The sequence below is a fragment of the Tenrec ecaudatus genome, chromosome 10 (genome assembly GCF_050624435.1).
Source record: "Tenrec ecaudatus isolate mTenEca1 chromosome 10, mTenEca1.hap1, whole genome shotgun sequence".
NCBI lineage: Eukaryota > Metazoa > Chordata > Mammalia > Afrosoricida > Tenrecidae > Tenrec > Tenrec ecaudatus.
This window is the reverse complement of record NC_134539.1, coordinates 74,321,456-74,334,975: the sequence shown is the minus strand read 5'-3', so window position 1 is coordinate 74,334,975 and position 13,520 is coordinate 74,321,456. Positions and strand designations below refer to the sequence as shown.

At 50.6% G+C, this 13,520-nt stretch overlaps 1 protein-coding gene across 2 annotated transcripts in view; it reads right to left on the bottom strand.

Moving 5' to 3' along the window:
* Window positions 1-11,732: 11,732 nt before the first annotated feature.
* AK8 (adenylate kinase 8) overlaps window positions 11,733-13,520 on the bottom strand; it is a 162,717-nt gene continuing 160,929 nt past the window's right edge. For both annotated transcript variants that reach the window (XM_075559083.1, XM_075559084.1), the window contains 2 exons: window positions 13,375-13,455; window positions 11,733-11,970 (listed from right to left, as the gene is read on the bottom strand). In XM_075559083.1, the coding sequence (XP_075415198.1) occupies window positions 11,733-11,970; window positions 13,375-13,455 (319 nt within the window). The remainder of the gene's footprint in view (window positions 11,971-13,374; window positions 13,456-13,520) is intronic.

The window sequence follows — 13,520 nt, the reverse complement described above, 5'->3', positions numbered from 1 at the left end:
AGTAGTTCTCAACCTGTGGGTTGTGACCCCTTTGGGGGCTCGAACGACCCTTTCACAGGAGTCACCTGATTCATAACAGTAGCAAAATGACACTTATGAAGTAGCAATGAAAATCGTGTTATGATTGGGAGGGGGGGTCACCACGACATGAGGAACTGTAGGAAAGGGTCACAGCATTAGGGTCACTGCTCTAGTTGCTCCCTGGAGAAAGCTGAGGGTGCCTGCTCCCGTACAGATGGACTGGTTCACAGGCTCGGAAATCCAAAGAGGCAATTCTCGGTTCTGTAAGCTTGCTGAGTGGAAACAGACTCGATGTCAGTGAGTTTGGTTTGGGCGGGTCAACGCTAGAAAGCCACTGTAGCTGGCAGAGAATGGAATTCTTTCCTGGCACGGAACTGGTTGAACCAGAGACTCTTGGGTACTCTTCAGCCTTTCCCTACAGCTAGCACCCAGCATCCTGAGCTTTTCCCTACTAGGCAGAGGGAAGTGTGAAGTGGACAAGATTAGAGTGTAAATGAAATGGAAGTTTTAGAGGCCTTTTTTTGTTTGTTTTCTGCCTGTTAGCATGTAGTTCATTGAAGGCAATCTCATTTTCATCATTACTACTCAAACAACAACAACAACAACCCAGTAACAGAGCTTCTATTTCTTTACCAGTTAGCTGCTTGACTAGTCGTTTGATGACTGCGAGAACACTGGCTTTGGACTTCCTCCCCATCTCGGGTTCTCCTCGATTGCGCTGCTATGATTCTAGCATTAAAAGGGTAAGCTGTAACCAAAGCCCTAATCTGACACATTAGCAAGGGAAATAAACCCCCTTGGGACTTGTTTGTGGTTAAATAAATAAAAATAGTAAAAGGGTGGCAATATCCTGCACTGATGGTCATCGATGGAAGAGTGGATCTGAATAGATAGATATGCAGGCTGAACTGGTGTGGGAGGGAAAGTGGGGCTTTATCCACCTACACCTAGAGATTTGACAAGCTATTTCGACATGTGTATTACCTGGGCTGCAGACATATCCATGAATGTGGTGGAACACTCGGGGTTAAAATTATGAAAAGTTCTTGGACGTAATCAAACACCTTTAAGGGAGCGTAGGCCCATGGTCTGGGGGGCCACCACCGTCCATTGGCATAACAGTTCACAAAGATAACGTTCTCGTTTCTACTTTGGTGGGTAAAGATGGGGGTCTTAAAAATTTACGAGTGGCTACCAAGATGCAACTATTGGTCTCTCCCGGTTCGAAGGGAAAAAGAAGCATGAGAAAATTGAAGAGGCATGGAAACAACTGGTCCAAAGGTGAAGTTCAATGCTGCCTGACATAGCTATATGCCTACAAAGAAGACCAGTTAAAAGAAATGTATCTGAATTTTCACACCAACCACTAAAGCCAATGATGAGGAAACTGAAAAACTCTACCAACTTCCACAATCTGAAATAGATCAGACAGGCAATCAAGACTCAGTCATTACTGGTGGTTGGAATGTGAAAGTCGGAAACGAGAAGGATTTGTATTTGAAGACTATGGTCTTGGTGATAAAGATGATGCTGGGGATAGCATGGTAGAATTTTGTGAGAAAAATTCAGTCGTTGCAAATGCCTTCCCCCCGCCCCAGCAACATAAACAGGATCTCATCAGATGGAATACACAGGAATCAGACTGACTACATTTGTGTAAACAGACAATCAAGAAGCTCAACATCAGCCAAACAAGGGTTAGACCGGCTGTGGAACAGGCCATCCTTGCTCATCTTCAAATTCAGGTTGAAGCTGAAGAAAATGAAAAGTCCATTGAGCCAAGCAAGTTCATTACTGACAGTCAACAAGTTCATTACTGAGCTAGGAAGTCAACTCTGACTCAGAAAGCTGTACAGCAGAGTAGAACTACCCCCATGCGTTTCTGAGACCATATCTTCATGGAAATAGAAAGCCTCATCTTTCTGCCAAGAGCAGCCGGTGGGTTTGAGCTGCTGACTGTGGAGAGTATATTCCACCTGGATTTGGAGACCAGCTAAAAAAAAGGTTGATGCACTAGCTACTAGTGACCAAAGACCAGGAACCATAAGATGACATCAAGGGCATCATGCATGAAGAAAGCAAAAGGTCATTAAAAAGACAGGTCGGAAAACTCAAAATGGACAGTGGGAGAGACCCTGAAACTTACACCGCTTACGTTGGAAGAAATGATGAAGTAAAAAGGGTTGTGCAGATTTCAAAGGGCACCTCAAGGAGACAAAGTATCATGAAATGTGCCATGAGCTGTAGTTAGAAAACCAAAATGGAAGAGCACACTTCATTTGTCTCAAGCTGAAAGGACTAAGGACATTTTCAAGCCTTGAGCTGAAACACTGAAGGATTCTATGAGCCTGAGCTTGAGGGATAGAGGAAGTATCAAAAGAAGATGGAAGGAATACAGTCACTGTCCCAAAAAGAATTGGTTTCTGGTCAACCATTTCAAGAGGTGGTAGACCACTCAGGTTCAATTGTACTGAATGAAGAAAGCCCAGCTGCACTTGAAGGCATTGGCAAAAATCAGAGTTGCAGGAATTATGGAATACAAATGGAAGCATTTCAACAAATCTGTCTATTCTCTCATGGACTGTTTCATCTGAAGCTCTTGACCACCAGGGGTCAGCAGATGGCTCCTGGGCAGCTCAGTTTGAGCTGTCTCCCATCTTGATTTATGCTCTCCTCTCCATTTCTGACCTCTGTTTCCACCTTTCCTGGCTAACTCTGTTATAATTTTAGGTGTATTTATTTTTCATATTTTGTTAATAATTTCTAGGGCTTTGTTTTAGGAAGGTCATCAGGATATCTAATCTGCCACAATTGGCAGTCTTGTTACTTTGAAATTGATATGCAGTGATCCTAAAAATTGCAGTCCAAAGACTTCCATCAACACTAAGGTGTTTTCAACAAACACCGATTTCCAGGCCTGACCTCAAACCTGTTGAATCAGAATCTCTGGGAATGAAACCTAGGGATCTTCATTTTAACACATGTGTTAGGCTGGGTTCCTTAGAGAAGCAAAACTAGTGATGCTCATATATGTATCTGGAAAGAGATTATTTATTTTAATCATTTTATTGGGGGCTCTTAAAACTCATCATAATCCATACATGCATACATTGTGTCAGTCACATTTGTACATTTGTTGCCATCGTCATTCTCAAAACACTTGCTTTCTACTTGAGCCCCTTGGTATCAACTCCTCATTTTTAACCTTCCCTCCCCCTCCCTTATGAACCCTTGATAATTTATAAATTATTATTGTCATATCTTACACTGCCCCACTTCTCCATTCACCTACTTTTCTATTGTCCATCACCCAGGGAGGAGGTTATATGTAGATCCTTGTAATTGGTTCCCTTTCTACCCCACCCTCTCTCCACCCTTCCAGTATCGCCTCTCTCAGCACTGGTCCTGAAGGGATCATCTGTCCTGGATTCCCTGTTTCCAGTGCCTATCTGTACCAGTGTCCATCCTCTGGTCTAGCCAGATTTATAAGGTATAATTGGGATCATGACGGTAGGGGTTGGGGGTGTGGGCAGAAGCATTTGGAAACTAGAGGAAAGTTGTGTGCTCCATTGTTGCTACACTGCACCCTGACTGGCTCGTCTTCTCCCCATGACCCTTCTGTAAGGGGATGTCCAGTTGCTTACAGATGGGTCTTGGGTCCCCAATCTGCACTCCCCCTCATTCACAATGATTTGTTTGACGCCTGATACCTGATCCCTTCGACACCTCGTGATCACACAGGCTGGAGTGCTTCTTCCATGTGGACTTTGTTGCTTCTGAACTAGATGGCTGCTTGTTTACCTTCAAGCCTTTAAGACCCCAGACACTATAACTTTTGATAGCCGGCTATCAAAAGAGATATATATTTAAAGGAACCTTGGTGGTGTAGTGGTTACAGGTTGGGCCGCTAACCACAAAGCCACAATTTGAAACCACCAACCACCCCTGGGAAGAAGGACAGGACCTTTCTTCTACTCCTGTAAAGACTCCCTGGGGCAGTTCCACCCTGTCAGGAGTCGGCATGGACACCATGGCAGTGAGAGGGGTTTTTGTAAAAATGGCTGGAGGGTATATCGTCATATGCCCCCATCTGTCACCTACAATGATGGCGTTTCTGCCTTAAGGTTTGGTAAGGAGCCCAGTTACCAGTGCAAATGAGATGCTAACCATTGTGTACCCCATGAAACTGAAGGACCAGGTTCTGGGAATGGATGCAGCTCCGGCCCCGACCTGTGAAGATGTTCCCATTTTTTGTGCTTCCTTGTCTGCAGTACTTCAGTGGTATATCTGGCTGGTTCTAGGGAATAGCGGAGCTGGGGCCCCCTGGAGGTTTGTATGTTAATGAGATCTCAGTGCCCTCATTCCAGCTTCTGGGCCCAGGATCAGTTGGAAGAGATTTGTCAGGGAAACATGAGCTTCATGGGAAGGGGACTGGACTTCTCCCCTTGGGCATCAGTGAAATCCGTTTACAGTTAAATACAAGCCATGGCTGTGGAGATTGAGCTCCCCCTCTGGTCTGGGGGAAGGACAAACCACGCTGAAAGGGGGGTGGGGCGGGCAGGGCCAGGCTTGGTGGCAAGTAGCTTGTGAGATGTTCCCGGGCTGCTGGCACACAAGATTAGGAAATGGTTTTCCTAAGGAAGGGTGAGCTTTGTCCTGGCTTTATTGCTCAATCATAGAGCATGGGAGGGGCTGCTGGAGGGGCTGGCCCCTTCCCTCCTCTTGAGCTCTGGGTAGACCCTGCAAACCTTTGTGCTTAGAGACATGTGTAAAGCGGAGTCAGTCTCGTCTACCGGGCAGAACCTTGTCTCTCTCATTGCTATATCCCAGTAGCCCAAGCAGAAGAGGAGCTCAGTTAATATCGGTAGAAGGAATGAGCCTTCTGAGAAAGGGCATATTCGTTCCTTAAGTCACCATTTTGATAATGGCCTTGATTTCGTCTAATTAGGAGCAGTTAGGAGCCCTTTTAAAATGCCCCCCGGCGCTAGCTACTGCATTGTCGGTTTCCCCACTGTGAGTAATGAGGTAATTGCCAAAGCGGCCTGAAGAAAAGCGGCGACGTCGTCGGTCAGTTTGGCCTGGATGCTTTCCGATGGAGCCCTTACTAGACGACCGGGTTGAATAGAAAGCAGATTACATGCATTCGATACCTACAGCTCCTTGGGACCCCATGTGTCTCAGGGCAGAACTGTGCCATAGAGTTTTCAGTAACTGCTTCTTCAGACGTGCCAGGCCTTTCTTCCTGGGTATCTCAAGGGCGAGGGGCATGAACCTCCAACCTTTAGTTAGCAGCTGGGCTTATGACCCATTTGTAGCACTGGGCGTCGCCGTAAAGCAGATCGCAAGGCAGAATATGCAATGCAATCCCATCTGTGATCATGTTCATCAGACGCCCACAGCACCAGCACACCCAACTCCTTATCTGTGGCTCTTTCGGGACTGGCAGTGCTGGGTTTTCTTGGGGAGGAGATGGGCATTTCACATCCCAGTCAGTGTACTCTCATACTACCGGACATTTTAATAAGCAACATGGACTCTTATCTTGATATTAAAATGTTCATAATTAAAGATATTTTATTTCTTAAATTGAACGCATGCCCAGTGGCCATTGCCTCTGTCGCATCTCTCATGCCTGGGACTCTCACAGATGACCTTCGAGACCCACTTCTGTATCACTCCCGGGAGGCCCCCGAGAGCCCCCCACCCTGGGCACAGGTGCAGACTAGTCTCTCCACACCGTGTTCACAACTGTCCTGTCTGCGCCCCTGGGCTGACAAGGGAGCGTGATGGATAGCTGTAAGGATGTTTCGCTGAACTCAAGGTAGAGATGGCACCTAGGAGAATAGAGATTCTGCTCTCTCCATCTTGTTTCTGTCACCATCGCTGTAAAGATGTAAACCTTGAAGGCAGTTCTTGTGTCCTCGCTCTCTCCTCACTTCCTCCTATGTCCTCTCGGGAGAAAGGTGGGATTTTCTGTGCCCACAGGGAATTATAGTTCGGGAAATCCACAGGGTAGTTTTACTCTGTCCCATAAGGTCGCTATGAGTTGGCACTGACTTGATGGCAGTGAGCGCCATGTCCCCAGGAAGGGAGAAAGAATAGGTGATCTGTCTCTGTAAAGAGTTTAGTCGGAGAGACCCTATGCAGGGTCCACGTGAGTCGGAATCCACTTGATGGCAGTGGGGCCCGAGTTTGGTCATCTCCCCAGTGCCTAGCTCACCGGCACAGAGCTACCCTGACCTGTTGGGGTGGGACCCACTTCCATTCATAGCAACCCAGAAGGCCAGCGTGAACCCCCCCCCCATGCCCACCCCCAGGGTTCCCAGGCTACCATCGCTTTTGCACATGAAGCTGCTGTGGGGGTTGAACCAGGAATTGTTTCATTTGGCAGCCGAGCGCTCAACTACTGTGCCTTTCGCTCTGCTTCAGCGCAGAGCAAACGGATCAGCCATGAGAATCATCTTCAGCAGCAGCAGCCCAAACTACTTCTGTCGAGTCGATTGCACCTCCCAGTGACCCTGGGAGACGGGGTAGGATTGCTTTCCAAGGCCGCAATCTCACAGGAGCAGACTGCCTCATCGTGTTTCCACAGAACAGCTGGTGGCTGAACCGCCAACCTTGTGGTCAGCAGCTGAATGCTTGCCGCAGTGCCACCAGGGCTCCGATCCGCGGAGAACAAATGAAAACCCCCACAGCCATCGAGTGGATTCCAACTAAGAGTGACCTTATAAGGGGGTTTGAGGCTGTCAATCTTTAAGGGGACAGATAGCCTCGCCTTCATTCCCACAAGGCCCAGAGCAAGCAGGCACTCAAATTAAATGTGTGTTGACTGAATGGAGTAGCCACATGCTTTTTTCATGATTATTCATCATTTTATTGGGGGAGGGGCTCTTACAAATCTATGACAATTCATCACTCAATTGTGTTAAGCACACTTGTACGCATGTTATCAACATTTCTGAAATATTTTCTTTCTACTTGAGCCCTTTGTATCAGCTCCTCTTTTCCCCCTCCCTTCCTGTGTGAGTCTGGGTACATTAGAGAAACAAATCCACAGAAACTCATGTATAAGAGAGAGTTTTATATAAAGGTTAAGTGCGCATCAAGAAAACATCCCAACCCAGTGCTGCCCAAGCCCACAAGTCCAACATTAACCCATATGTCCGACACCAATCCACAAAGTTTTCCTCCATCTCACAAAACACACACTATGATGCCGACTGCAGGAGGAAAGCTGAATCAGTGAATGTGTAAGCATCTCAGCGCTGGCAGGGGTCTCCACACGGCTGCTCCAGCACCCAGGGCTGCATTGGGGTAGGTCCATGCGGCTTCTCCTCGGCGATGCCTTGCGGGAAGTGAGCCTTATCAGTTGAAGCAGGGAACTGGCTAAGGCAGCTGTACCCTGATCCGACCATCACAAAGGAAAAAAGACCCAAGAACTAGGAAGGCGAGGCTCGCCGAGCCATTTATCCCTCCGCCCTTCAATTAACCCCACATATGTTTATCAGCACAATAAACTAACTACCTCACTCCCCCACTCTCCCGAATCCTTGATCAATTATATATTCTTGTTTTTCCTTCACGTCTTCCACTGTCCATTGTCTTCCTTCACCCACATTTGTTATTCGCCCCTCCCCTACTGTTCCTGAGGATTTTATCTGTCCTGAATTCCATGTGTTGAGAGCTCTTATCTATACCAATGTCTGTACTCCAGTCTAGCTGGATTTTTAAGGTAGAACTGGGTCATGGTTGTGGTGGGGAGGAAACATTCAGGAACGAGAGCAGAGGTCCTCAAACTATGGCCCGTGGGCCACACGTGGCCCGCCGAGGATATTTATCCGGCCTGCCGGGTGTTTTTTCCCCGTTTTTATTTTACTTCAAAATAAGATATGTGCAGTGTGCACAGGAATTTGTTCGTAGTTGGTTTTTTTAAACTATAGTCCAGCCCTTCAATAGATCTGAGGGACAGTGAACTGGCCCCCCGTTTAAAAAGTTTAAGGTCCCCTGAACTAGAGGAATGATGTGTGTTTCATAGATGCTATACTACACCCTGGTTGAATTATCCCTTCCTTGTAACCCTTCTGTGGGGGATGTCCAATTGTCTACAGACAGGTTTGGGTCTCCACTCCAACCCCCCTCATTTATATCAATATAATTGTTTGGAATCTCTATTGATACCTGATACCTGATCCCATCGAGACCTCATGATCACACAGGCTGGTGTGCTTCTTCCATGTGGGCTTATTTGTTTCCCTACTAGATGACTGCTTGTTGAACCTCAAGCCTTAAAGACCCCAGACGCTACATCTTTGGGTAGCCGGGCACCATCTGCTTTCGTCACCACATTTGCTTATGCACCAGCTTTGTCTTCAGTGATTCTTCACTCTCCAGATTTTCATGGTGTTTGTGTGCTGCCCACGCAAAGGGGCTGGCCAGCTGCCCTCCAAACCAAACCAAACTCACTTCCCTCGAGTCGATGATGACTCACAGTGACTCTACAGGGCAAGGCAGAACTGCCCCTGGGAATTTCTAAGCCTGTCACTCTTTATGGGAGTAGAAAACCCCATCTTTGTCCCATTGAGCAGCTGGTGATTTTGAACTACAGACCTTGAGGTTAGCAGCCCAATGCATAGCCACAACGCCACCAGGGCTTGGCCTAGAGAAGCTGGTGACCCAGTATAGGTCAGGGGTGCCCTCTGCAGCTAGAGTGCAGGGTCCAGGGTAAATACGTGCTGTAATTGCTAGGTGGGTGGGGAGTACCTGCCGAAGCTTTTGGCATCCCCCTGGGAGGGCAGCAGGGAAGGGGGGACAGCATAGAGGCAGAGGTGTGCCACAGGGTCTGTGATGACAACTTGTGTTAGAAGAGGTTGGAAACGAACCTTGGGGCAACTTTCACATTTGACAATGTCATGATTTGTTCTCTTGCAATTAACATGAATCAGAGCTCGGTGTGTAATGTCCATCTGGAAACGAACAAGAGGTGTATCCTGCGAGAACAGGAGTGGGCAGCCCAGGATCAGGCAGCCCCCAGCCCACCTCCACTGGGCTGGAACGGGAGCCTAATAAACTCCAGCTCCACCGCCTAATTAGGCCCAAGCTGAAGGCCCCAATTAGAAGACCCCTTAATTTGTACCTGCCTCCTGGAAGCACGGGCAGCTTTGCCATGCATAGCGTCAGCGGGCTGCATGTTGGTGGTGATTAGCGGATGCCTCTTCCTCGCCTCAGGTCCCAGGGAGTGATCTACATGTGCAGAGAAGCGTGTTGGGCTAACCCGCTGAACCTTTGCACGTCCGAGGGGGCTGAGCACAGACCCGTGCGCATCTCAATGAAGCTCGGGGCTGTGGCATCTGCAGAGCTGACATCCTGCTGTGACGGAGCCAAGACACGGGAGGTGGGCCTCTCCACTGGCTGGCAGGCTCTTGAGAAGAAGAAGCCTCTCCATCCCCGATGGTGCCACCTGCAATGATTCCCAGGGGCTGACCAGCTACCAGGGACCAACCTCCTCTCTACAGAGTAAAAAACGCCACTGACCTTGGTGCTGGGGGTGGAGACAATTCGATAATGACTGTGTTGATCGGAGCACTTACTGTGTGCTGTGCTCTGTGATGCGCCCAGAAATGAACCTACCCATTTTGTTTGCACTGTTTCACAAGGCTCAGTGTGAGGTTAGTAACTAGCATGTCACACAGCCTAACTGCTGGGCACACCACCACCCTGCCTCAGAGCCGGCACCTTGAACACAGACCTGGCACACAGGGGGGACACCCCCAATGGCCACTGCTCTGGGGGAGGTGGTGGAAGAGGAGAGGCCAGGATGCAGGTGATCCTGGCAAGTGAGCCGCCCAAATGCCCACCAGCTTGGGCTGGGTGAGCAAAGGTCCCTGGGAGGTGAAAATGATCTGTGCTGGGCTATCAACCCAAAGGCCATGTGTGTGGGGCAAGCCCTCCCGTGGCCCTGCGGAAGAAAGGCCTGGTGATGTGCTTCCATAAAGATGGCGCCAGGACAACCGTCCGAGGTTCCATGCCAGTCTGTAGCAGGGCCACTCTGCGATGGGGTAGGGAAGCACATGATGTCTTGGGCCAATATTTATGCAAATGATGCTTCTTTGAAGGGCATGGGTGCTGTGAGACCACACTCCAGAATGAAGTCACTTACCCACATTATCACCAGGTTTCCTCTCACCTGGGGGTCCCTGAGGACAGGTAGGCAGAGTCTTCCCCATAGAGTTGATGGACTCATGGACGTGTGCACTTGAGGGCCCTGCTTCGGTGGGGGGGGGCAGGAGGAGGGTGGGGGGTGGGGACTAGAGGGGCAGGTACACACCGCCAGATGGGCTGTGGATAGGGATGGGTGGAAGAATGGAGCCCTGGGTGCAGGAGGCTCCTGAAGGGCTTTTAGAGTCACTTCAGGGTGGGGAGAGGAAGCAAGCCTCATGCTGAGCTGCTAGGCGGAGTTGCAGAACAGAGTGCAGAATGCTGCTGCTGGAGAGGGCTCGCCCGTGGGAGACACATGGACACTGAAGCCAGGCTGGAGCAGGGCCCGGTTCAACCTACCCTTGGCCAGGCTTGATCAGGGGCAGGGAGGACAGAGGCTGGGAGGCTGGCTTGGTGAGTTAGATCTTTGTTGGAGGGGCTCTGGGACACCCTCAGGTAGAAAGGGTTTTAGTCAACCAGGCCTGGAAGCCCCCAAGCTTCCCAGAGCCCAGAACTTGGCACCCCTGTGGGTCAGCCGTGACCCAGCCTGCTGAGGACCTGCAGGCAGAGACCGCTGGTGGTCCAGGGCAGCCAGTTCTCCAGCCTTGGGATCCCAGTGCATTTAGGAACTAAGTCCCTTACTCACCCTCAGTCAGAAATGTCCAAGGACCTACCTAACCTGGCCTGTTACAGTGACGCTATGGGAGTGATGGGAGGTGGGGGATGTCCCTGTCGTTCCACTCCTGGAACCAGGGGCTGTGCAGACCCCGGAGAAGTTATTTCTTCCCACTCAGGAACAGTCCTTCCTGTCTAGAACTGCCCAATAGGATAGCACCAGCCACAGGTGGCGATTGACATTTAAATGAATGGAAACCACTTAGAATTTTAAAATCAGCTCTTCGGTGGCAGGAACCACAGCTCCAGGGCTCACTGGGTCACTGGGGAGCACAGACACTATCCTGCCATCGCAGCATGAAGTTCTGGGCAGCACTAGGCACGAGACGGTGGTCTTTCCAAGCTGCTTGCTGTGCACCAGGCTCTGTGCTAGGTGCTTTAGCTGCTCCCCCCAGTTAATCCCACTGATGCCCTGTACGGGGTACTACTCGTATCACCAAGGCGTCAGGTGCGTTTTCCGAGGACACATGGTATTGGTGCAGGAGCCAGGACTCATCCCAGGTGTGACTCTAGAGCCTTGGCCTGTGGCCCTCTCCTTCATGGCCTCCTGTGTCCCAAGACCCCAATTTCCCAGCCATGTCACCTTCGGGACACACCAGGCAACACCAGACTCTCTTTATTGATTTGTGGGGTTTTCCAGAAGGTGGGGGATGGGGGAGGCTTCGCATCCTCTTCTGTCCATGGGGGAACATGTACGTGCTTACCTAAAGAGGGTTGTTACAGAGGCAAGGAGGAGTAACTGGAAGAGGTGACAGGGCCCTCTGGAGGTCACTCCTGGCCCTCTGGGGTCTGGGTGACAGGTGAGCTTTGCTTCCCTGTGGATGCTGCTTGCTTAGCACCCCTCAGGGGACTTTGTTGGGCAGGGGGTTGATGATCCCACTCTCTATGTATTCAAAGACAGTGTATGGGTCCTGGTCCCCATTGATGGTGATGGCCCACGGGTAGTACTCCTCCAGCTCCACGGAGTTCCGGTAGAACAGGTCCAGTTTGAGCCTGACCTGCTCCTCAGTATCCTTTGGATTCTGCAGGAGACGGGTCTGGATCTCTGTGGTTGGGGGTGGCTTGTACAAGAGGTGGTACCTGTCATGAGAGAGGAGGGGGAATGGGTCACCTCCAGCCCAGTCCAGAGGGCGGGGAAGAAAGGGCCCTCTGTAGGGTGGCTGGCCTCGGGGGTCCCATGCTTATCCCTCCTGCTCATCCAAGCGCCCTCTGAACTGGGCCCCGGGGCCACAGAGAGACTCGAGATCTGGTCTCTACCCAAGTGAGGAGAACATGGTGGGTGCTGGAAGTGGGGGGCACTATAGTCCATACCATCCCTCCTTTCTCCCTCTCCTGCCTTGCTCTCTCCCTTCCAAAGAATTGTCAGGAAGCATCTGCACACAGATTTCGGGCCTGTTGTCAGGAGGCCAGTCCCTACAGAAGGACGTCACGCCGGGTAAGGTGGAGGGTCAGGGAAAAAGAGGAAGGGCCTCAATGAGATGGATTGCCCAGGGGCTGCAACGAGGGGCTTGGGCACAGGAGCAGCTGTGAGGATGGCACGGGGCCGGGCAGTGCTTCCGTCTGTTGTGCCGGGTTAGGACCAACTTGATGGCAGCTGACAACCATCTTGGTTAGAACTGACTTGCTGGCAGTGAGTTTGGTGTGGGGATAGTCTGGTATTCTGCCTGCTGTCGACAAGCCATGGTAACCAAGAGAAATGCTGATTCTGTTCTTATGGACATTATCGCAAAAGGCGGGGGGCGGGGGGAGGATGCCACACGAGTCCTAACAACTGTGACAGGGGATGGCGGAACACCGCAGACAGTCCCTGTGGGGAGGGAGCTGGGGGCAGGTCCACGTGAGGGACATGGTGTGCTAAAGACTGCCCCCTGGCATGAAGGGAGACAGGTTGGGGCTATGTTTGCGAGAAGGCCTGGTAATGCCCTTCCTGCCTCAGCCGACTCCACTGCTGAGACCCCACGGCAGGTGGCTCTGGTTCCCAGGAGGGATGGCAGTCTGCCACCTGGCAATGGTGGGCACTTGAAGGTTTATTCTGGCCCTGAATGCCGTGATTAAACCTGGTTAGGCTGCAGTAAAACTCAGGATCTACCTTCGGCAACTATGACAAGGTTCAAAGGTGCACTGGCTGCCACGGGGATGTGTTGGTACAGGCAGCCACGGCCAGGAGGCACCTTGGCAAGGGTACAGTGTACAGGTGGCTCCGAGCAATGCCTCCTGGTCCCATGCCAGGATCAATGCTGTTGACCCGGGTGGTTGCGTGAGCATTTCACTGGGTGTTGCCGTAGAGCCTTACACATGTGTTTCCTGGTTTCTATTCCAGGCAAAGAGCAACAAAAGACTCTTCCCAGAGGAGAGTTCGGTTAGCCCACCCCCTTTCCAGAATCTTCCGTCAGCAGTCACTATGGTTAGCCCTGAAGAAGTCCTGCCGTGACACTGGCCCTGTGGCCCTTACACAGACAACCATAACAGCACAAGGGCACAAACCTTTCTCCTGTGACTGGGTCGGTTCTCCTCAAGGTCAGGCGCTCAATGACAGAATCCAAAGGGACATTCAGGAAAAACACCCTGTGGGTTAAGAACACACACCGTGATTAGAGAACCCCAGTCTCATCACCCTGAGATCCTGGTCT